General features: G+C 44.2%; 1 protein-coding gene across 4 annotated transcripts in view; it reads left to right on the forward strand.

Moving 5' to 3' along the window:
• umodl1 (uromodulin-like 1) overlaps nt 1-25,933 on the forward strand; it is a 35,854-nt gene that overhangs the window by 7,301 nt on the left and 2,620 nt on the right. For 3 of the 4 annotated variants that reach the window (XM_035780311.2, XM_035780309.2, XM_035780310.2), the window contains 14 exons: nt 9,772-10,014; nt 10,324-10,488; nt 10,629-10,738; nt 10,853-11,039; nt 18,660-18,800; nt 18,903-19,298; nt 19,570-19,827; nt 20,983-21,095; nt 21,310-21,529; nt 21,771-21,908; nt 22,052-22,623; nt 22,951-23,111; nt 23,348-23,584; nt 23,754-23,913. In XM_035780311.2, the coding sequence (XP_035636204.1) occupies nt 9,837-10,014; nt 10,324-10,488; nt 10,629-10,738; nt 10,853-11,039; nt 18,660-18,800; nt 18,903-19,298; nt 19,570-19,827; nt 20,983-21,095; nt 21,310-21,529; nt 21,771-21,908; nt 22,052-22,623; nt 22,951-23,111; nt 23,348-23,584; nt 23,754-23,913 (3,036 nt within the window). In that variant the 5' untranslated portion in view covers nt 9,772-9,836. Of the gene's footprint in view, nt 1-9,184; nt 9,343-9,771; nt 10,015-10,323; nt 10,489-10,628; nt 10,739-10,852; nt 11,040-18,659; nt 18,801-18,902; nt 19,299-19,569; nt 19,828-20,982; nt 21,096-21,309; nt 21,530-21,770; nt 21,909-22,051; nt 22,624-22,950; nt 23,112-23,347; nt 23,585-23,753; nt 23,914-25,933 lie in introns of those variants that run through there. The other variant, XM_035780308.2, reaches the window with a different exon arrangement.

Genomic DNA, 25,933 nt, shown 5'->3' on the forward strand with positions numbered 1-25,933 from the left:
GCTACGCCTGAATCTACTAGCGCCTTATGCTGGGAATGAGGGGAAAATTCAGGAAAATAAATAAACGCATACATGTGACCAACAGGGGGCTCTGGGTGAGCCTGGTGCCGACTCACCTGGGGTGTCCGAGCAGTGCTCATCCTGGCGTCTCGACTCCCCGAAGGACCCCTCCAGCACCGGTCAGCAGTTTGCCCTCTACAACCACAGCTGGTACAGGAAAGGGCTCCTCCTCCGGTCGCCCTCGCTGCAGCACCACCTAGCTCCATGGGCGTTGGTGTGGAGGGGCTTGGGGGATGAAACTGACAGGACCCGATCCGGATGTCCGCGGGTCGCCAGCAAGTTGTCCAATTGAATGGACATGTCTATCAGCTGGTCCAAGGAGAGGGTGGTGTCTCTACAGGCTAGCTCCCTATGGACGTCCTCGCGCAAACTGCACCTATAGTGATCGATCAGGGCCCTGTCGTTCCATCCCGTGCCAGCGGCCAAGGTCCGGAACTTTAGGGCGAAGTCCTGTGCTCTCCTCTTCTCCTGCCTTAGATGGAAATGCCGTTCACCGCCTCTCGGCCCTCAGGTGTGGGTCGAACATGGCCCAAAAGCGGCGGGTGAACTTTGGGTAGTGGTCCCTCGCCGAGTCTGGATCGTTCCATACCACGTTGGCCCAATCAAGGGCTTTGCCTAAGAGGCAGGAGACGAAGGCATTCACGCTCTCACCTCCTGAAGGAGCCGGGTGAACGGTTGCCAGGTATAACTCCATCTGGAGTAAGAACCCATGGCACCAGGCCGCTGTCCCATCTTACTCCCTCCGGAGTGTGAGTCGAATACTACTGGGACCGGGCAATGAAGGAGAGGGTTGTGTGGCTGGTGGAGGTGTAGGAAGGCCACTACTCTCCCATCTTTCCATCGTCGCCATCACCTGATCCATAGCGGTCCCCAGCCGGAACTCCTGCTGACTCCATCGATCTGGTGCAGGATTCTGTGACAAAGTTGCGTTAGGAGGTAGGTGAAGGAGTTACGCGCAGGAGAGCAGAGATGTCTGAGAAGCGTACTTTTAACAGGTAAGTCCATCAAATTCAGGTATGGCACAATCCAAAAGTCAAAAGCCCTCGACAACAGAGACACCCGTTACTCACGCAAGAAGGAACAAACAAAGCTCCTAATTAACACACTCTTATTAAATGCGTGAAACAAAATAATTGGACACAACCTCACCAAGCTATATCACAAAATAAAACAATCCTGCACAAACCTAGGCAGGCAACAGGGTAAATATATACACACAGAAATGAAGGCAATTGAAATCAGGTGTGGAAGAACCAAAGACTAAACAAACAGAAAAGGAAACATGGATCGGTGATGGCTAGTAGTCCGGCGACGCCCGAGCGCCTCCTGAACAGGGAGAGGAATTACCTTCCGTGGAAGTCGTGACACATACAAAGAAGTATTTTTGGAGAAGTGGTTTCTGTGTAACACTAGGTTTATTACTCCTGGTCCTTGGAAAACAAAGTGCATATATGGCCCTATTACATGTTTCTAGTTATATATTTGAGTCTAGAAAAGTAGAATGAAAACAGACATTGAATTCCACCCACCTGGTCTAGAGTGGCTGCTATAGCCCTCGTAGTTCCGTTAATCACTGATTGCTGTACTTTGTTGGAACAGTAATTGTTTCTGCGGTTGACTGTTTTATTGAAAATAACAGTAACCATGAGCTTAGTTATTGACTGTTTTGACTGTTTTACTGAAAATAACAGTAACCATGAGCTTGGTACACACTTTGGCAAACATTCTGTTTCCTACTTTAGTCCTCATGCCTGTAGCTACAGTGGGTGAACAGGGAGTACAGGAGAGGGCTCAGAACGCACCTTTGTGGGGCCCCAGTGTTGAGGATCAGCGGGGTGGAGATGTTGTTACCTACCCTCACCACCTGGGGGCGGCCCGTCAGGAAGTCCAGTACCCAGTTGCACAGGGCGGGGTCGAGACCCAGGGTCTCGAGCTTGATGACGAGTTTGGAGGGTACTATGGTGTTAAATGCTGAGCTGTAGTTGATGAACAGCATTCTCACATAGGTATTCCTCTTGTCCAGATGGCTTAGGGCAGTGTGCAGTGTGCAGTGTGGTTGCGATTGCGTCGTCTGTGGACCTATTGGGGCGGTAAGCAAATTGGAATGGGTCTAGGGTGTCAGGTAGGGTGGAGGTGATATGGTCCTTGACTAGTCTCTCAAAGCACTTCATGATGACGGAAGTGAGTGCTACGGGGCGGTAGTCGTTTAGCTCAGTTACCTTAGCTTTCTTGGGAACAAGGACAATGGTGGCCCTCTTGAAGCATGTGGGACCAGCAGACTGGGATAAGGATTGATTGAATATGTCCGTAAACACACCAGCCAGCTGGTCTGTGCATGCTCTAAGGATGCGGCTGGGGATGCCGTCTGGGCCTACAGCCTTGCGAGGGTTAACACGTTTAAATGTTTTACTCATGTCGGCTGCAGTGAAGGAGAGTCCGCAGGTTTTGGTAGCGGGCCATGTAAGTGGCACTGTATTGTCCTCAAAGCGAGTAAAGAAGTTATTTAGTCTGTCTGGGAGCAAGACATTCTGGTCCGCGATGGGGCTGGTTTTTGTTTTGTAATCCGTGATTGACTGTAGACCCTGCCACATACCTCTTGTGTCTGAGCCGTTGAATTGCGACTCTACTTTGTCTCTATACTGATGCTTAGCTTGTTTGATTGCCTTGCAGAGGGAATAGCTACACTGTTTGTATTCGGTCATGTTTCCGGTCACCTTGCCCTGGTTAAAAGAGTAAACATATACGGCTGTGATTATAATCAAAGACAATTCCCTTGGTAGATAATGCGGTCGACATTTGATTGTGAGGAATTCTAAATCAGGTGAACAGAAGGACTTGAGTTCCTGTATGTTGTTATGATCACACCACGTCTCATTAATCATAAGGCATACCCCCCCGCACCCTTCTTACCAGAAAGATGCTTCTTTCTGTCGGCGCGATGCGTGAAGAAACCAGCTGGCTGCACCGACTCCGATAGAGTCTCTCGAGTGAGCCATGCTTCTGTGAAGCAAAGATCGTTGCAGTCTCTGTCTCTCTGGAATGCTACCCTTGCTCGGATTTCATCAACTTTGTTGTCAAGAGACTGGACATTGGCGAGTAGTATGCTAGGGAGTGGTACGCGATGTGCCCGTCTCCGGAGCCTGACCAGAAGACCACTTCGTTTGCCCCTTTTACAGCGTCGATATTTTGGGTCGCCGGCTGGGATCCGATCCATTGTCCTGGGTGGAAGGCAAAACACAGGATCCACTTCGGGAAAGTCATATTCCTGGTCGTAATGATGGTGAGTTGACGTTGCTCTTATATTCAGTAGTTCCTCCCGACTGTATGTAATGAAACCTAAGATTACCTGGGGTACCAATGTAAGAAATAACACGTAAAAAAAACTAAATACTGCATAGTTTCCTAGGAACGCGAAGCGAGACGGCCATCTCTGTCGGCGCCGGAAGTTAGCAAGTGCACGGCCATTTACTGACATTCATGGGAGAGACGTGGGCAGATGTGGAAGGAGATGTGTTGCAACTGACGTCAAAGGAGTGCACTGGAATTTCAAGATGTATCCTGGTATGTGGGTGGACATGTGTGGTAGTTTCTGGGGATTTTACTGTTTCCGGACATATTGTATACACGTCCGTGCATGTCTGCGCACAAAAGTGGTCCGTTATTTGAGATTTACGGGATGTGTGCAGGGCCAAACACTGCTGGAGAAGTGCACACAAACATTTCCAGAAACTATACCCTTTCGGACATGTGCACTGGAGCGTACGGCCTGTAAATGTGCCTTTGATGCAGTGATATGCCCCAGTGCCTCAGAGTATCATAATTGATTCAGTCATATTACTGAGGCTAGGTTTAATTGTTTAATATGTTTAATAGTTCATTTTCACATCGCATTAGAATTAGTTGTGATGAGTGAACCTTTAAAATTCCAGAGGTTATAGAGATCTTTTTATGGAAGGATGGCGCATGTATTTTTTGTTACAGTCTGAGGGAAAAGTGACACAATTTCTAAAGTAACTACTTTTCCTAGAGAGCTTAGTTATCAAATCAAATTAGCATTATAACCAGCAGAAGATATTCATATTTCATGAATAGCTGCTACTCTTTGTTTATCATATATGCATTGTAACTTTAACTAGACATTCATGTACATACTACCTCAATTGGGCCGACCAACCAGTGCTCCCGCATGTTGGCTAACCGGGCTATCTGCATTGTGTCCCACCCACCGCCCGCCAACCCCTCTTTTACGCTACTGCTACTCTCTGTTCTAGAGGTCGACCCATTATGTTTTTTCAAAACCGATAATTGGAGGACTAAAAAAGCTGATACCGATTAATCGGCCGATTTCATTTATTTATTTGTAATAATGACAATTACAACAATACTGAATGAACACTTATTTTACCTTAATATAATTCATAATGAAAATCAATTTAGCCTCAAATAAATAATGAAACATGTTCAATTTGGTTTAAATAATGCAAAAACAAAGTGTTGGAGAAGAAAGTAAAAGTGCAATATGTGCCATGTAAGAAAGCTAACGTTTCAGTTCCTTGCTCAGAACATGAGAACATATGAAAGCTGATGATTGCTTTTAACATGAGTCTTCAATATTCCCAGGTAAGAAGTTTTAGGTTGTAGTTATTATAGGAATTATAGGACTATTTCCCTCTATACCATTTGTATTCCATTAAACTTTGACTATTGGATGTTCTTATAGGCACTTTAGTATTGCCAGTGTAACAGTATAGCTTCCGTCCCTCTCCTCCCTGGGCTCGAACCAGGAACACAACGACAACAGCCACCCTCAAAGCAGCGTTACCCATGCAGAGCAAGTGGCGTTTGAAATGCTATTTGCACGTGCTAACTAGCTAGCCTTTTCACTTCGGTTACACCAGCCTCATCTCGGGAGATGATAGTCTTGAAGTCATAAACAGCGCAATGCTTGACCCACAACGAAGAGCTGCTGGCAAAACGCACAAAAGTGCTGTTTGAATGAATGTTTACACGCCTGTTTCTGCCTACCACTGCTCAGTCAGATACTTAGATACTGGTATGTATGTACAGTGCCTTGCGAAAGTATTCGGCCCCCTTGAACTTTGTGACCTTTTGCCACATTTCAGGCTTCAAACATAAAGATATAAAACTGTATTTTTTTGTGAAGAATCAACAACAAGTGGGACACAATCATGAAGTGGAACGACATTTATTGGATATTTCAAACTTTTTTTAACAAATCAAAAACTGAAAAATTGGGCGTACAAAATTATTCAGCCCCTTTGCTTTCGGTGCAGCAAACTCTCTCCAGAAGTTCAGTGAGGATCTCTGAATGATCCAATGTTGACCTAAATTACTAATGATTATAAATACAATCCACCTGTGTGTAATCAAGTCTCTGTATAAATGCACCTGCACTGTGATAGTCTCAGAGGTCCGTTAAAAGCGCAGAGAGCATCATGAAGAACAAGGAACACACCAGGCAGGTCCGAGATACTGTTGTGAAGAAGTTTAAAGCCGGATTTGGATACAAAAAGATTTCCCAAGCTTTAAACATCCCAAGGAGCACTGTGCAAGCGATAATATTGAAATGGAAGGAGTATCAGACCACTGCAAATCTACCAAGACCTGGCCGTCCCTCTAAACTTTCAGCTCATACAAGGAGAAGACTGATCAGAGATGCAGCCAAGAGGCCCATGATCACTCTGGATGAACTGCAGAGATCTACAGCTGAGGTGTGAGACTCTGTCCATAGGACAACAATCAGTCGTATATTGCACAAATCTGGCCTTTATGGAAGAGTGGCAAGAAGAAAGCCATTTCTTAAAGATATCCATAAAAAGTGTTGTTTAAAGTTTGCCACAAGCCACCTGGGAGACACACCAAACATGTGGAAGAAGGTGCTCTGGTCAGATGAAACCAAAATTGAACTTTTTGGCAACAATACAAAACGTTATGTTTGGCGTAAAAGCAACACAGCGCATCACCCTGAACACAACATCCCCACTGTCAAACATGGTGGTGGCAGCATCATGGTTTGGGCCTGCTTTTCTTCAGCAGGGACAGGGAAGATGGTTAAAATTGATGGGAAGATGGATGGAGCCAAATACAGGACCATTCTGGAAGAAAACCTGATGGAGTCTGCAAAAGACCTGAGACTGGGACGGAGATTTGTCTTCCAACAAGACAATGATCCAAAACATAAAGCAAAATCTCCAATGGAATGGTTCAAAAATAAACATATCCAGGTGTTAGAATGGCCAAGTCAAAGTCCAGACCTGAATCCAATCGAGAATCTGTGGAAAGAACTGAAAACTGCTGTTCACAAATCTCCATCCAACCTCACTGAGCTCGAGCTGTTTTGCAAGGAGGAATGGGAAAAAATGTCTGTCTCTTAATGTGCAAAACTGATAGACATACCCCAAGCGACTTACAGCTGTAATCGCAGCAAAAGGTGGCGCTACAAAGTATTAACTTAAGGGGGCTGAATAATTTTGCACGCCCAATTTTTCAGTTTTTGATTTGTTAAAAAAGTTTGAAATATCCAATAAATGTCGTTCCACTTCATGATTGTGTCCCACTTGTTGTTGATTCTTCACAAAAAAATACAGTTTTATATCTTTATGTTTGAAGCCTGAAATGTGGCAAAAGGTTGCAAAGTTCAAGGGGGCCGAATACTTTCGCAAGGCACTGTATGTATGCTCAGTCAGATTATATGCAACGCAGGACATGCTAGATAATATCTAGTAATATCATCAACCATGTGTAGTTATTTTAACTAGTGATTATGATTGATTGATTTTTTTTTTATAAGATAAGCTTAATGCTAGCTAGCAACTTACCTTGGCTTACTGCATTCGCCTAACAGTCTCCTTGTGGAGTGCACAAGGACTCGTTAACTTTAAGGTTGCAAGATTGGATCCCCCGAGCTGACAATGTGAAAATCTGTCATTCTGCCCCTGAAATGAGGCAGTTAACCCACCGCTCCTAGGCCGCAGTTCACCCACCGTTCCTAGGCCGTCATTGAAAATAAGAACGTGTTCTTAACTGACTTGCCTAGTTAAATAAAGATTAAAGATGTCTTTTAAAATAAAATAAAAAAAGGCAAAATCGTTGTCCAAAAATACCGATTTCCGATTGCTATGAAAACTTGAAATCGGCCCTAATTCATCGGACATTTCGATTAATCGGTCGACCTCTACTCTGTTCATCATATATGCATAGTCACTTTAACCATATCTACATTTACATACTACCTCAATCAGCCTGACTAACCGGTGTCTGTATGTAGCCTCGCTACTTTTATAACCTCGCTACTGTATATAGCCTATCTTTTCACTGTTGTTTTATTTCTTTACCTACCTTTTGTTCACCTAATACATTTTTTGCACTATTGGTTAGAGCCTGTAAGTAAGCACTTCACTGTAAGGTACCTGTTGTATTCGGCACAAGTGAAAAATAAACTTTGATTTGAGTCTGTTTCCCTAGGCAAAACTAGTGAAACAGTAGGTAGCACAGTATTTTAGTGACTGCATTACCTCTCCTGATTCTCCAGTCTGCCTGCCTGCCGGAGGCAGTAGGTAAGGAAATGAGTGAGAGCAAACACTGCCATGGTTACTTGAGTGGAAACCAAGTCACCTGGGACAGTCACTGCTGTTCTCTTTTCATAGCCACCATCTCTTCCCCTCTAGCATCACAAACATGTTGTTTGCCATGGCAGGTCATAACATATACTATATATACAAAAGTATGTGGCCAACCCTTCAAATTAGTGGATTCGCACAGCCATACAATCTCCATAGACAAACATTGGCAGTAAAATGGCCTTACTGAAGAGCTCAGTGACTTTCAACATGGCACTGTCGTTGGATGCCATCTTTCCAACAAGTCAGTTCGTCAAATTTATGCCCTACTAGAGCTGCCCCGGTCAACTCTAAGTGCTGTTATTGTGAAGTGGAAATGTCTTGGAACAACAACGGCTCAGCCGCGAAGTTGGTAGGCCACACAAGCTCACAGAACGGGACCGCCAAGTGTTGAAGCGTGTAGCGCGTAAACATTGTCTGTCCTCGGTTACAACACTCCCTCTGAGTTCCAAACCTCATAAAATGGGTTTCCGTGGCCGAGCAGCCACACACAAGCCTAAGATCACAATGTGCAATGCCAAGCGTCGGCTGGAGTGGTGTAAAGCTCGCCACCACTGGACTCGGGAGCAGTGGAAACACGTTCTCTGGAGTAATGAATCACACTTCACCATCGGGCAGTTTGACTGACGAATTTGGGGTTGGCGGATGCCAAAAGAACACTACTTGCCCGAACGCATAGTGCCAACTGTAAAGTTTGGTGGAGGAGGAATCATGGTCTGCGGCTGTATTTCATGGTTCTGGCTAGGCCCCTTAGTCCCAGTAAAGGGAAATCTTGATTCTGTGCTTCCAACTTTGTGACAACAGTTTGGGGAAGGCCCTTTCCTGTTTCAGCATGACAATGCCTCTGTGCACAAAGCAAGGTCCATACAGAAATGGTTTGTTGAGATCAGTGTGGAAGAACTTTACTGGCCTGCAAAGTGCCCTGACCTCAACCCCATCGGACACCTTTGGGATGAATTGGAAAGCCGACTTCGAGCCAGGCCTAATCGCCCAACATCAGTGCCCGACCTCACTAATGCTCTTGTGCGTAAATGGAAGCATGTCCCCATAGCAATGTTCCAACTAGTGGAAGGCCTTCCCAGAAGAGTGGAGGCTGTTATACCAGCAAAGGGGGGACCAACTCCATATTAACGCCCATGATTTTGGAATGAGATGTTCGACGAGCAGGTGTCCACATAGTTTTGTTCATGTAGTGTATGTGCAAAGCCTTATGTTTGTCCCGGCCACGCTTAACTGGTTGGGATGATAAGCACACACTCAACAGTTAGGGATGAACAGTACTTTTAAATACAGGAAACATATAGGAACAAACAAAGGGATCAATTTGATTCCAGAAATGTCACTTCAACCAAATGTGAATGGATACACCATCTCCATACAGCTGTATGCACTCTCCATCTAGATATTGCCATGCAGTATGTTACACTGGGGACTGTGGGAGCAAGGGTGGAGGATATCAGGGGGTGTGGACGACGAGGGAAAAGAAACTCTGTTACCAAAAGCTCAGCTCTGAAAATGGTAGTGCAGCATGGTCCTTGAATACGTGGCGTATTTCATTTATTCAAGATGAGTTGGATGTACTCTCTCAGTATGGCCGTGGCTCTTCTGGACCTCTGTAGGGGACACAGCACTTTGTTTAAAGGTAGGACAATAAGTTATGACACAATCAATAATATGATCATGTGTATGCTTTACTGTTTATTGCCATGTTCCATGATATCTTTGTTAATATGTTTTCTATGTACAGGTTGAGACAGGTGGCTTATATCTGCTAATCAGTTTTGATTCCGTTTCTAAAACCAGGTGTAACCATAAAATGTTGCATACTGTACGTGCGTTTATATTGTGGGCACTCCTTGGCCCTATATGAATGCTGGCTGTTGTGGAAATTAAAACCTTTTTATGTGTTTGTGTTCATATATCCTGTTATTTATGCAACATTGATCTGTAAATACTTATTTTCCAATATTATGTATTGAATTCCCTTCCCATTTGTCTTACATTCTGCAAACATAAAGAACAGCATTGTCTCCATTAGATACTATATAACTTAAGTATTTCTTTATTTCAGGATATGACCTGTCTGTGTCCAGCTACCACCTGTGTACTGGACATGAGAGCACGGTGGTGAGTAAAATGTGGTCCTATAAGACCTCCTACAGGGACCGGAGGTCGTGTGGCGGATGGCTACCCTGGAAGATGTGTGTGGTCACTCTTTACAAAACAGCCTATTGGATTGAGTACATGAATGTCACCGAGGAGGTTATGAGGTGCTGTGACGGCTATGAACAAGTGGGCAGCTACTGTGCTTTACGTGAGTGTTCCAGCTTAAATTTTTAGGACTTGTTCATCATGAAAACAAAGTATATTTAGGAGCACACAGAAGTATCTATGTGTAAAGAACATATTTAACCGTTTTCTAATTTTCACAATTTACATCAGCACCCTGCCCTACAACAATCAGGACCTGTAGTCATGGAGACCCCTTTTTATGAAGTATCTAACAAAGATCAATAGATGGGGCTGTCGACCAAGAATACAGTTCGTAGTTTGCTATTTACAGTGCTCTTTGTAAACATTTGATATGATACTCTCTCTATTTCTGTTTCTCTCATTGATTAAGCTATGAACAGAAGTGGAGAGTTCACTGCCAAACCAGGCTCCTGCCCCAAGGGTGTAGTGGACGCACCCAGGAATACAGGGTGTGAATGGGACTCAGACTGTCCAGGGTGGCAAAAGTGCTGCCAGAGAGAGGGACTCTCTTTTTGCACCAACCCTCAACATACAGGTGAGAACAGATCCTAGATCAACTTTATTGTTGAAGTGATTCAAGATGTATGTTTTAAATTGTATAATAACTGCAATTGTGTAAACATCACGGCACATAAAATCATATTGCAAACCGTTATTCATTATTATTTCACTCAGGCAATAGAGGCTGTTGCTTCAACGTCACTGTGACAGTGAAGACAGATTACCAGCAGCTGATATCCATGGACGGGGGAATCATGAACCACACAAGGCTTTTGCACTCTGTGGTAGGCTACTGTATCTCTCCCTATGTTTTTCTCATGATGGTCCATTATATTGTCCCTACATTTCTCACTGTGTGTGCCCAGTATAGGCCTTGACCATTCTGTATTGCCTTATAGGTGACCGGAGCCCTGGACTCCCCTGACATCTCTGTATACTACATCAGATCCTGGCCTATAGGGCCATTCAGAACCGCTTCATCTATGCTGATTGGTTCCCCTGAAACTCTGTCCTTGTCCAACATGACCACAAAACTGCACCTTCTTCTCAAACACATTGAAGAAGTCACCTCTGTGTCAGTTGAAGGTAAGAGGATACAGTACTGCACTGTGGGGTGTAAATACACAGGCTTTTGTAGTGTGTAACATCCAGGGCCATAAATATCTCTAGATAATGTAAGTGAGCACCATATACCAGAAATACTGTAACAGCTGTCTGTCGACTTTGTTGTGTTTTCTGGTGGCTATGATTATGTAGTCTGTGTTGGAGTTATACTCGTGTTACTGAGAACACTGTGCTGACTCAGTAACACCACGGTGTCCCACTCTGCTTCCATTTCCCCTTCACACTCATATGTGACATGTTTCCTCTGGAAATTAAAAACATGTGTCATTGACACACACTCAGAAAAACACACACCACAACAGTGGAAACACACAATCATACACTCACAAAAACACACAGATGTGCACAGAAGCACACATACTCGCAAATATGAACACACACATGAACATGCATGCGCACAATCATGCACACACGCACGCACACACATTCATTCAAGGGAATATACACTGCTCAAAAAAATAAAGGGAACACTAAAATAACATTCTAGATCTGAATGAATGAAATATCCTTATTAAATACTTTTTTCTTTACATAGTTGAATGGGCTGACAACAAAATCACACAAATTATGAATGGAAATCAAATTTATCAACCCATGGAGGTCTGGATTTGGAGTCACACTCAAAATTAAAGTGGAAAACCACACTACAGGCTGATCCAACTTTGATGTAATGTCCTTAAAACAAGTCAAAATGAGGCTCAGTAGTGTGTGTGGCCTAAACGTGCCTGTATGACCTCCCTACAATGCCTGGGCATGCTCCTGATGAGGTGGCAGATGGTCTCCTGAGGGATCTCCTCCCAGACCTGGACTAAAGCTTCCGCCAACTCCTGGACAGTCTGTGGTGCAACGTGGCGTTGGTGGATGGAGCGAGACATGATGTCCCAGATGTGCTCAATTGGATTCGGGTCTGGGGAACGGGCGGGCCAGTCCATAGCATCAATGCCTTCCTCTTGCAGGAACTGCTGACAAACTCCAGCCACATGAGGTCTAGCATTGTCTTGCATTAGAAGGAACCCAGGGCCAACCGCACCAGCATATGGTCTCACAAGGGGTCTGAGGATCTCATCTCGGTACCTAATGGCAGTCAGGCTACCTCTGGCGAGCACATGGAGGGCTGTGCGGCCCCCCAAAGAAATGCCACCCCACACCATGACTGACCCACCGCCAAACCGGTCATGCTGGAGGATGTTGCAGGCAACATAACGTTCTCCACGGTGTCTACAGACTCTGTCACGTCTGTTACGTGCTCAGTGTGAACCTGCTTTCATCTGTGAAGAGCACAGGGCGCCAGTGGCGAATTTGCCAATCTTGGTGTTCTCTGGCAAATGCCCAACGGTGTTGGGCTGTAAGCACAACCCCCACCTGTGGACGTCGGGCCCTCATACCTACCACCCTCATGGAGTCTGTTTCTGACCGTTTGAGCTGACACATGCACATTTGTGGCCTGCTGGAGGTCATTTTGCAGGGCTCTGGCAGTGCTCCTCCTGCTCCTCCATGCACAAATGCGGAGGTAGCGGTCCTGCTGCTGGGTTGTTGCCCTCCTACGGCCTCCTCCACGTCTCCTGATGTACTGGCCTGTCTCCTGGTAGCGCCTCCATGCTCTGGACACTACGCTGACAGACACAGCAAACCTTCTTGCCACAGCTCGCATTGATGTGCCATCTTGGATGAGCTCCACTACCTGAGCCACTTGTGTGGGTTGTAGACTCCGTCTCATGCTACCACTAGAGTGAAAGCACCGCCAGCATTCAAAAGTGACCAAAACATCAGCCAGGAAGCATAGGAACTGAGAAGTGGTCTTTGGTCACCACCTGCAGAACCACTCCTTTATTGGGGGTGTCTTGCTAATTGCCTATAATTTCCACCTGTTTTCTATTCCATTTGCACAACAGCATGTGAAATGTATTGTCAATGAGTGTTGCTTCCTAAGTGGACAGTTTGATTTCACAGAAGTGTGATTGACTTGGAGTTACATTGTGTTGTTTAAGTGTTCCCTTTATTTTTTTGCGCAGTGTATTATATATCCTGTAGATATACAGTGTCTACATAAACTCAGCAAAAAAAGAAACGTCCCTTTTTCAGGACCCTGTCTTTCAAAGATAATTTGTAAAAATCCAAAGAACTTCACATATCTTAATTGTAAAGGGTTTAAACACTGTTTTCCATGCTTGTTCAATGAACCATAAACAATTACAGTTTTTAACAATCACTTTGGCACTTTTTCAAAACTCTAGACACAAAACTCAAAACGGTCATCAATTGTAACACAGGCTATCCAAAGTTCAAAACATTGCATTGTGCATTCATATCGTTCAAGAAACCTTGCACTTGCAGAATCATTGGTTCAAATAACTAATTTATCATGAAATACCATAGGAACATTCATTTAGATCACCCACACACGAGATACCGATAGTTTCACTGTGTAGTTGTTTGTACAATCATTAAATATTGTAGTACAAAATATGTGATACATGTTTCATTATGCTACTACTACACATAAATACATCACTGTAAAAGGACTAGTAGAGAGAATACTACAGACACAGTGGAATCATTGAACAAAATATGAAATTTATTGATGAAATACAATAAAATCACAACAGGTTTCTTTGAATCAAAGCAAAAATAATTAGCTACAAAAAAATAAAAAACAGTTAAAGGTCATAGTGTTTAGCTACTGTAAAAAAAAATAAAAAACCTGGCTTACTGTTACTGCAGTGTTCCTCACCTGGGTCATCTGTTCCTCAGCTTACTGTAAAACATTGCAGTGTTCCTCACTTACTGTAAAACATCACTGCAGTGTTTACTGTAAAACATCACTGCAGTGTTCCTCACCTGGCAGTGTTTATTGTCAAAACGTCACTGCAGTGTTCCTCACCTGGCTTACTGTAAAACATCACTGCAGTGTTCCTCACCTGGCTTACTGTAAAACATCACTGCAGTGTTCCTCACCTGGCTTACTGTAAAACATCACTGCAGTGTTCCTCACCTGGCTTACTGTAAAACATCACTGCAGTGTTCCTCACCTGGCTTACGGTAAAACATCACTGCAGTGTTCCTCACCTGGCTTACGGTAAAACATCACTGCAGTGTTCCTCACCTGGCTTACGGTAAAAAGCAAAACAAAATATTGATTACTGTACTTCTATATTTCCATCAACCCTGTCTTGGGGATTTGGCCACAGGTTCTCATCCACATCACAATGGATGTTTTCATTAGCCAAACATCTTGGGAAGAATCTTCGGGCATGGCGAATTCAGGCCTGACACTGGTCTGCCGTGATGTCATTGCATGCGTCATCCATGGCCTGGAGAAGGGCGGCTTGTTCGTGAGGGCACCTGTCATATACCTTCCACCTCCATGTGGAGAAAAATTCCTCAATCGGGTTAAGGAAAGGAGAGTATGGGGGTAAGCACAGGGTGGTAAATTGTGGATGGGCCTGAAACCATGCTTGCACCATTTGAGCATGGTGGAACCTGACAGTATTCCACACAATGACATGAGTCATGCCATCAGCTCTACAGACCTGATTTAGCTCATCAAGGACAGTTAGAGTCGAACAGCAAATCATGTGGCTGCCTGCAACTCAATATATAGAGTATATAGAGTAGAGAGCTTATGATGTTGTTTGACCAAATTTTAGAACGGGCAAGATGCGTAATCTAAGCAACTTTGACCGTGGTATGATTGTTGATGCCACACATGGTGATTCCAGCATCTCAGAAACAGCTGACTTACAGGGATTTTTACGCACTACAGTTTCTAGAGTTTACAGAGAATGGTGTAATAAACAAAACACATTCAGTGAGCTGCAGCTCTGTGGGCAAAACCACCTTGTTAATGAGAGAAAAGGATGTCCAGACTCATTCAAGCTAACAAAAAGGCCACAAATGCTCAAATAACAGCTGTTTAAAACAGTGGTGTGCAGAAGGGCATCTCTTAACGTACAACACAGTGAATAATTCAGGCTGTTGTGGAGGCAAAAGAGGGTCCTACCCAGTACTAGATAGGTGCACCTAATAAAGTGTAGTGAGTGTACAGTAATGTCAAATCTGAAAACATGGTCTGGAAAATTGATACATGGGACCATAGAAACAGTGTCTGATAAAGAATGATGATGAAATATTACATCCATAGATAATGTAGTCCAATTGGTTCATGTTCCACGGTAATTGGTGTCAATGGATCTCGTTATCCTGAAACTTTCATGATCTTAACATGGAATATTGTTAGTCAGTTTCCATAAAACTATGCATTAAGAGTAACGCAACAGTTACTTATCATTTTGAGCAGTTGTATCAATTGATAGTTAGATCATTGTAATGAAATGAATACACAGTCAACTCATAATGTGTGAATTGCATTTTGAAATGGTAATACTTTGATGTTAGGTGGTGTCATTTTGAAATGGTAATACTTTGATGTTAGGTGGTGTCATTTTGAAATGGTAATACTTTGATGTTAGGTGGTGTCATTTTGAACAGGTGATTTTAGTTCAATGAACAAATGATCTTAGCTTTTTGTGTATTGTATCCAAGCAATTGGAAAAAGTTTTAGAGTTTTGAAAAATTTGCATTTTGATCATTGGTTGTGAGTTTTGTGTCTAGAGTTTTGAAAAATGACATCAAGGTTCCGAAATTAGTGCCAAAGTGATTGTAAAAAACTGTAATGAACAAGCACCTGTGGAACGGTCGTTAAGACACTAACAGTTTACAGGCGGTAGGCAATTGAGGTCACAGTTATGAAAACCTAGAACACTAAAGAGGCCTTTCTACTGATTCTGAAAAACACCAAAAGAAAGATTCCCAGGGTCCCTGCTCATCTGCGTGAATGTGCCTTAGGCATGCCGCAAGGAGGCATGAGGACTGCAGATGTGGTCAGGGCAATAAATTGTCATGTCTGTACTGTAAGACAGTGCTACAGGGAGACAGGATGGACAGCTGATTGTCCTCGCAGTGGCAGACCACGTGTAGCAACACCTGCACAGGATCGGTACATCCGAACATCACACCTGCGGGACACGTCAGGATGGCAACAACGACTGCCCGAGTTACACCAGGAACGCACAATCTCTCCATCAGTGCTCAGACTGTCCGCAATAGGCTGAGAGAGGTTGGACTGAGGGCTCGTAGACCTGTTGTAAGGCAGGTCCTCACCAAACATCACAAGCAACAACGTCGCCTATGGGCACAAACCCACTGTCGCTGGACCAGCCAGGACTGACAAAAAGTGCTCTTCACTGACGAGTCGCGGTTTTGTCTCACCAGGGGTGATGGTCGGATTCGCGTTTATTGTCGAAGGAATGAGGGTTAGACTGATGCCTGTACTCTGGAGCGGGATTGATTGGTCTGGGGCTGTGTGTCACAGCATCATCGGAATGAGCTTGTTGTCATTGCAGGCAATCTCAACACTGTGCGTTACAGGGAAGATACAGTGCTTTGCGAAAGTATTCGGCCCCCTTGAACTTTGCGACCTTTTTCCACATTTCAGGCTTCAAACATAAAGATATAAAACTGTATTTTTTTGTGAAGAATCAACAAGTGGGACACAATCATGAAGTGTAACGACATTTATTGGATATTTCAAACTTTTTTAACAAATCAAAAACTGAAAAATTGGGCGTGCAAAATTATTCAGCCCCCTTAAGTTAATACTTTGTAGCGCCACCTTTTGCTGCGATTACAGCTGTAAGTCGCTTGGGGTATGTCTCTATCAGTTTTGCACATCGAGAGATTGAAATGTTTTCCCATTCCTCCTTGCAAAACAGCTCGAGCTCAGTGAGGTTGGATGGAGAGCATTTGTGAACAGCAGTTTTCAGTTCTTTCCACAGATTCTTGATTGGATTCAGGTCTGGACTTTGACTTGGTCATTCTAACACCTGGATATGTTTATTTTTGAACCATTCCATTGTAGATTTTGCTTTATGTTTTGGATCATTGTCTTATTGGAAGAGAAATCTCCGTCCTAGTCTCAGGTCTTTTGCGGACTCCATCAGGTTTTCTTCCAGAATGGTCCTGTATTTGGCTCCATCCATCTTCCCATCAATTTTAACCATCTTCCCTGTCCCTGCTGAAGAAAAGCAGGCCCAAACCATGATGCTGCCACCACCATGTTTGACAGTGGGGATGTTGTGTTCAGGGTGATGCGCTGTGTTGCTTTTACGCCAAACATAACGTTTTGCATTGTTGCCAAAAAGACCAGAGCACCTTCTTCCGCATGTTTGGTGTGTCTCCCAGGTGGCTTGTGGCAAACTTTAAACAACACTTTTTATGGATATCTTTAAGAAATGGCTTTCTTCTTGCCACTCTTCCATAAAGGCCAGATTTGTGCAATATACGACTGATTGTTGTCCTATGGACAGTCTCCCACCTCAGCTGTAGATCTCTGCAGTTCATCCAGAGTGATCATGGGCCTCTTGGCTGCATCTCTGATCAGTCTTCTCCTTGTATGAGCTGAAAGTTTAGAGGGACGGCCAGGTCTTGGTAGATTTGTAGTGGTCTGATACTCCTTCCATTTCAATATTATCGCTTGCACAGTGCTCCTTGGGATGTTTAAAGCTTGGGAAATCTTTTTGTATCCAAATCCTGCTTTAAACTTCTTCACAACAGTATCTCGGACCTGCCTGGTGTGTTCCTTGTTCTTCATGATGCTCTCTGCGCTTTTAACGGACCTCTGAGACTATCACAGTGCAGGTGCATTTATACAGAGACTTGATTACACACAGGTGGATTGTATTTATCATCATTAGTAATTTAGGTCAACATTGGATCATTCAGAGATCCTCACTGAACTTCTGGAGAGAGTTTGCTGCACTGAAAGTAAAGGGGCTGAATAATTTTGCACGCCCAATTTTTCAGTTTTTGATTTGTTAAAAAAGTTTGAAATATCCAATAAATGTCGTTCCACTTCATGATTGTGTCCCACTTGTTGTTGATTCTTCACAAAAAAATACAGTTTTATATCTTTATGTTTGAAGCGTGAAATGTGGCAAAAGGTTGCAAAGTTCAAGGGGGCCGAATACTTTCGCAAGGCACTGTATCCTCCTCCCTCATGTGGTACCCTTCCTGCAGGCTCATCCTGACATGACCCTCCAGCATGACAATGCCACCAGCCATGTTCTGCCATGGCCTGCGAAGAGCCCGGATCTCAATCCCATTGACCACATCTGGGGCCTGTTGGATTGGAGGGTGAGGGCTAGGGCCATTCCCCCAAGAAATGTCTGGGAACTTGCAGGTGCCTTGGTGGAAGAGTGGGGTAACATCTCACAGCAAGAACTGGCAAATCTGGTACAGTCCATGAGGAGGAGATTCACTGCAGTACATAATGCAGCTGGTGGCCACACCAGATACTGAATGGTACTTTTGATTTTGACCCCCCTTTGTTCAGGGACATATTTTTCAATTTCTGTTAGTCACATGTCTGTGGAACTTGTTCAGTTTATGTCTCAGTTGTTGAATCTTATGTTCATACAAATATTTACACATGTTAAGTTTGCTGAAAATAAACGCAGTTGACAGTGAGAGGACGTTTATTTTTTTGCTGAGTTTATAACACACATTATGCTGCTGTCCTTTCAGATATAGATGAGTGTACCTATGCCGCTCTCAGCAGCTGCTCACGTCAGGCAGACTGTGCCAACACAGAGGGCTCCTACAGCTGCACCTGTCATCCTGGATTCACTGATCTGAACCCCAACAACACTGGGGTAGACTGCCAAGGTAAGAACAGAGAGTGGTGTATACTAACTCTGGGTTATATTAAATTAATGTCAAAATCAAAATGTTTAACTCAAACTCTCAACCTATTTGTTCTCCTTTCAGCTTCTGACCTTGTGACCTCAGCCCTGCCCAGTAATGCCACTCATATGTTTTGGTGGGCCAATGCAACAGAGTTGCCACCCAACAGCACCAGTTATCAGTCATGGGACTCCAGCTTTATTGATAACCCAGCAGCCGTAGCTACAACCACAGACAGGGGCATGATGCTGAGCTCCACCCATATGCCTGTTACCACACATGACCTAGCTATAGCCAGCTCCAACAGGTCTGAGACTAGACCAGCTCTCACATCCTGGAGTAGTCCCACCTCACTGCAGTATACCACTAACACCAACACTCCTACCCTGCCCCTCTCCACCTCTATGCCCCAAACCAGCATGGGACCTACTGTGGAGGACATGTACCTGAGTGTATCCTCACTATCACCATCCACATGCCGTATGTAAATCAATAAAACTCTCTTTATACAGTGTATAACAGTGACAATTTTTTGTCTCCAATATCAGTTTCCCCCAATGACTCCCCTGCTGTTTCTCGAAGCCCTTGAGGCTGTTTGGATAATATTTTCCAAAGTGCTCCACTTTAATCTAATAGTTTTAAGAAATTGAACACTTAACAAAATCACAACTAAATTCAAAGCAGCTCAGATGCTGTAATATTTCATAGAAGGTGAGATTGACTACTGATTCCCTTCTCCCCTCTCCCCCAGACCCAACCCCCACCACCAACTTGCAGGCCTCCAACGTTACTGGCTTCTCTTTCTGCCTGTCCTGGACTGGCCAATCCCAGAGCGGGCTCAGCTTCCTCGTGGTGTTGAAGGAGGGGTCAGAGGTCAAGGGACGCTGGGAGACAAAGCTGTCAGTCTGGGAGGTGACAGGGCTGCAACCTGGGGTTCTCTACAACGTCACTGTCACTCCTTGTGCCTGTGGGAGCCATTGGGCCAGCCTGCTGGTGCTGGTTAAGACTGGTTAGTACCATGTGCAGGATGTTCGACAAATCAACTAACTGTAATGGGCTCAAACTTGAATTGTTATGAGGGTTGTGTTCTCCTAACTGATGCTGTGCACTTTATTCATTACACACTGGCACAGCAAAAATGCTGACTCCTATAGCAGATATTCAACTTTTCTACAGTGGTGGGAAAACTACCCAAATGTCATACTTGAGTAAAAGTAAAGAAACCTTAATAGAAAATGACTCAAGTAAGAGTGAAAGTCCCCCAGTAAAATACTTGTTGAGTAAGAGTCTAAAGTTATTTGGTTTTAAATATACTTAAGTATCAAAAGTACATGCAATTGCTAAAACATACTTAAGTATCAAAAGTAAAAGTATAAATTATTTCAAATTCCTTATATTAAGCAAACCAGACGGCACCATTGTCTTGTTTTTTTATTTAAGGATAGCCAGCGGCACACTCCAACACTCAGACAGTCCGCCAGATCGTAGGCAGTAGGGATGATCAGGGATGCTGTCACGCTCTGACCTGAGTATTCTTTGTTTTCTTTATATATTTTGGTTAGGTCAGGGTGTGACATGGGTGATGTATGTGTTTGTGTACTGTCTAGGGTTTTTTGTAGGTTTATGGGGTTGTTTACCATCTAGGTGTTTATGTATGTCTATGGTTGCCTAGATTGGTTCTCAATTAGAGGCAACTGTTTATCGTTGTCTCTGATTGGGAACCATATTTAGGCAGCCATCTGCTTTGGGTGTTTCGTGGGTTATTGTCTATGTGTAGTTGTCTCATTCTTGTCATAGCAGCACGTTCGTTGTGTTTTTGTTTAAGTGTTCTTCGTGTTCTTCATTCATTAAAATAAGAATGTATTCTAATCACGCTGCGCGTTGGTCTCCTCTTTACAACGATCGTGACAGATGCTCTCTTGATAGATGTGTGAATTGGACCCTGTCCTGCTAAGAATTCAAAATGTAATGGGTACTTTTGGGTGTCAGGGAAAATGTATGGAGTAAAAAGTACATCATTTTATTTTGGAATATAGTGAAGTAAAAATAAAAACCCAAAAAACTACTTAAGGAGTACTTTAATGTATTTTTATTGAAGTATTTTACACCATTGCTTTTCTAGTTACTGCAGTGCATTGACTGGATGAATGTATCCCATCCACAGCTGCACAGACACTTCGAGCAACCGTTCGCCTGACCAACCTGCAGTTCACTGATGCCTTGCTGTACCCCACTAGCCAGGAGTATCAGAATCTCAGGCGTAGTTTTGAGGAAGAGGTACAAGGCAACGGATGCTTTGATAAATGTTTTTTGAATGTTGTCATTGTCCTCACTAATAGTAGAAGCATGGAATACATTAGTGATGTAAAGACACCTACACATGTTTTGTAGTTCCTACATGTTGTTGTTGTAGTTCATACATGTGGTACGGTTGTAGTTTCTATCAAACAACACTGACACAAAAACCCTGTCTCTGCTAACTGTCTCATAGATCCTCCAGTCTCTCCCTCCTTATATCCTGGCCCTGGTGAACTCAGGAGATGTGAGGGTTCAGATCAGAGGCCTGACTCCTGGCAGTGTAGTAGTGAACTTCATCATCATCTTCACACCCAGTCAGTCCCAGGACATCCTGAAGGTGTCCTCTTCTCTGATGCAGGCCCTACAGAACAGCTCCAGATACACTGTTGACAGCAACAACACCCGTATAGATGGTAACACTGTCTTAACATTTTACATTTGTAAGAATACTTTGCTTTTGATAAAAGGAATGTGCACAAGATAATGTGCTAGGTCTTAAATTGGCCTTATTGAAAACTATTATTTGTATCAATAGAACTTCCTGATAAAATATACTGTAGGTTAAATATGAAAGAAGGTAACTCTCTGTGAGTATTAGATGGAGGGCACATTGATTTTCAATGTCAGTTCTATTTTTGTTTTTGTCTCTAACAGATGATGATGAGTGCAGTACAGGGGACATGGACTGCTCCCCATGGGCCCAGTGCACTAACACCTGGGGCTCCTACAGCTGTCTCTGTCTGGACGGATTCACTGACTCCAACCCCTCCAGGCCAGGACGGAGCTGTTCAGGTAGACAATAGAGAATCCTTTCTTTCACTTTAGTTTGATAGTCTTAATTCATAGGTATTTGGAGATACTAGAGTACTTTGGGCTTCATTGCCTAATCAGTTCACTACAGTTCAACCTGTAATTTTCATGTTTTTGCCTTGCAGCACCTTTGACCACAACCATACCTACAATGCCCATCACGACACCTGTCCAGACGACCACAGCTCCAGCTACAATCACAACCACAACCAACACTCTGGTTACAACCAACAATACAGTTTCAACCACTACAACCTACCATCTAACCTCAATCACATCCAACAATAAAAGTACAACTAAAATCAACACACAAGTTACAACCAACAATGCCGTTAGAATCAACAACACTGTTTCAACCGCTACTCCAATTCTAATCACAACCATGACCCCAGTTACAACCACCACTGACGTTCCTACAGCAATGACCACCACTGTGACCAGCGGTCTCATCACAACGAGTCTGCAGCCTAAGACTCCTACATCTCCGGCTATTCTGGTTTCTTATACGAGGGGCATATCTGTGGAGTGCAGGGCCAGCTATATCATCGTGACAGTTGCGAAGGACTTCCTGGAGGCGAGGCACATTGGGGACTCTTCCCTCTACCTGGGGAGACAGGAGTGTGGCGTGAACGAAGCGAACAGCAGCCATGTGCAGCTGACGGTGGCTTGGGACCAGTGTAACACACAGCTCTTATATGTGAGTCAGTACATTTGTGAGTCAGTGGCTAGAGGATGCTAACTGTTGCCACTTTGTGTCACAACGAGCATAGTCTCTGGTGTGTTTTGGGTAAATTAAAGGCTATTCTGTAATGTACAGTACATAACAGACCTGGATTTTACAGGTTTAAATGTCCTTATTTAGTCTAAACATGCAACAACAACAAAAAATGTGCCTGTGAACAGCCTATGAACATGGTCTCTTGTAGGTGCAGATGTTTGATGACCAAACTAGATTAAACTGTCCTCATGGTCTGTTAGAAAGTAAAATAACTTTCCCATACCCATGTTAACTTTTGTATTTCAGAATAGCACTCATTACACTGCTCAGACGACTCTGTTCAATTCCATGGATCTCCAGAGCCTGCCCGACAGCAAAACGAGAGTTCCTACAGTACGACTGGAGGTCCCCATCATGTGTACCTTTGGGAGGAGCATCCTCATCTCTGCGGGTTATGACCCCACAGGGTACGCTGTGCCAGGCGCCATGGTGACTTTTTATCTACCGTCACTATGGTCACCACCATTTTACGCCCACAAGTCACTGCTCAGCTAGACTGAAACTGATTACACATAACTCTACTCAATAAAGGCTTGAAATGTCTCTCTGATTGACATACGTATAGTAATGCAGTATCTATGAACTATGACATATTCAGCATGCTGTTACAAAATATCTTATTCATGACATATTTTGTTGACAGGTATGACATGATTAAAGATGTCGTCATGGGCTCAGGGACTTTCCATGTGACGGTTCAGCTCCTGAATGGAATGTCCCCTCTCCCTCAGAACTACAGCCTATCTCCCGAGGAGGAAGTTGTGGTCGAGGTCAGCGTCAACTCCACAGTTGACCAGATAAAAGTAGTCATCAACAAGTGTTGGGCCACCCAGAGCAGCAACCCTTTGGAACCAACAATTTACTTGTTTGTGGAAAACAGGTCTGTTCTACAATTTATTTTTATGTTGCCCTATCATAGTTAGTTTAGATGCTAGGTTTTCATTAAGTGGCATGGAATAGAACAGAAGAGAATGGAAATGTTCCTGAAGATTCAGATGTGTTTAGGTACTAAGCTTTCTGCTAGTAATCTGTCTCTCTTTTCTCATCAGCTGTCCCCTCGTCAACACATACACCACAGTCTTGGAGAACGGCAACTCCAGCAAGTCTCGCCTGTCCCTTCGCATCTTCTCCTACGTCAACCTCAATGTCATCTACTTGCACTGCCAGATTCATATCTGTATTGAGACTGGCTCAGCTACCTGCCAGCCTGTGAGTATCTGTCCATTGTTATTCATACTGTACTATTCAAGTATACAGTATGTATATTGATGTCTAGATTTACTGTTCAACCAGGGGTTCAATTGGGAACTGGGGAAGTCCTGGCGGGTTGAATATAAGGGTTATGCCAAAATTAGGGTTAGAGTTAGGCTTACTGCTGTGAGTACAATGTATTACTATTCTAGGGTTAGGATTAATACACAGCTCAAAAAAATAAAGGGAACACTAAAATAACACATCCTAGATCTGAATTAATGAAATATTCGTATTAAATACTTTTTTTCTTTTCAATGGAAATCAAATTTATCAACCCATGGAGGTCTGGATTTGGAGTCACACTAAAAATGAAAGTGGAAAACCACACTACTGTTATGGTTCTCTTCTTCCTCCTCCTCTGAAGAGGAGGTGTAGCAAGGATCGGACCAAAATGCGGCGTAGTTGGTGTTCATGTTCTTTAATAAAGAAAACTCAAACATGAACATAATACAAAAAAATAAACCTGAAAAACGAAACAGTCCTCTCTGGTGCAACAAACACAAAGACAGGAACAATCACCCACGAAACACTCAAAGAATATGGCTGCCTAAATATGGTTCCCAATCAGAGACAACGATAAACACCTGCCTCTGATTGAGAACCACTCCAGGCAGCTATAGACTATTCTAAACAACCCCACTAACCACAATCCCATGACCTACAAAAACCCCAAGACAAAACACACCACATAAATAACCCATGTCACACCCTGGCCTGACCAAAATAATAAAGAAAACACAAAATACTAAGACCAGGGCGTGACAACTACAGGCTGATCCAACTTTGATGTAATGTTCTTAAAACAAGTCAAAATGAGGCTCAGTAGTGTGTGTGGCCTCCACGTGCCTGACCTCCGTACAATGCCTGGGCATGCTCCTGATGAGGTGGCGGATGGTCTCCTGAGGAATCTCCTCCCAGACTTGGACTAAAGCATCCGCCAACTCCTGGACAGTCTGTGGTGCAACGTGGCGTTGGTGGATGGAGTGAGACATGATGTCCCAGATGTGCTCAATTGGATTCAGGTCTGGGGAACGGGCGGGCCAGTCCATAGCATCAATGCCTTCCTCTTGCAGGAACTGCTGACACACTCCAGCCACATGAGGTCTAGCATTGTTTTGCATGAGGAGGAACCCAGGGCCAACCGCACCAGCATATGGTCTCACAAGCGGTCTGAGGATCTCATCTCAGTACCTAATGGCAGTCAGGCTACCTCTGGCGAGCACATGGAGGGCTGTGCGGCCCCCCAAAGAAATGCCACCCCACACCATGACTGACTCACCGCCAAACCGGTCATGCTGGAGGATGTTGCAGGCAGCAGAACGTTCTCCACGGCGTCTCCAGACTCTGTCACGTCTGTCACATGTGCTCAATGTGAACCTGCTTTCATCTGTGAAGAGCACAGGGCGCCAGTGGCGAATTTGCCAATCTTGGTGTTCTCTGGCAAATGCCAAATGTCCTGCACCGTGTTGGGCTGTAAGCACCACCCCCACCATGGAGTCTGTTTCTGACCGTTTGTGCAGACACATGCACATTTGTGGCCTGCTGGAGGTCATTTTGCAGGGCTCTGGCAGTGCTCCTCCTTGCACAAAGGCGGAGGTAGCGGTCCTGCTGCTGGGTTGTTGCCCTCCTAAGGCCTCCTCCACGTCTCCTGATGTACTGGCCTGTCTCTTGGTAGCGCCTCCATGCTCTGGACACTACGCTGACAGACACAGCAAACCTTCTTGCCACAGCTCGCATTGATGTGCCATGCTGGATGAGCTGCACTACCCGAGCCACTTGTGTGGGTTGTAGACTCCGTCTCATGCTACCACTAGAGTGAAAGCACCGCCAGCATTCAAAAGTGACCAAAACATCAGCCAGGAAGCATAGGAACTGAGAAGTGGTCTTTGGTCACCACCTGCAGAACCACTCCTTTATTGGGGGTGTCTTGCTAATTGCCTATAATTTCCACCTGTTTTCTATTCCATTTGCACAA

This window comes from Oncorhynchus keta, chromosome 11, assembly GCF_023373465.1.
Source record: "Oncorhynchus keta strain PuntledgeMale-10-30-2019 chromosome 11, Oket_V2, whole genome shotgun sequence".
NCBI classification, from domain to species: Eukaryota; Metazoa; Chordata; class Actinopteri; order Salmoniformes; family Salmonidae; genus Oncorhynchus; species Oncorhynchus keta.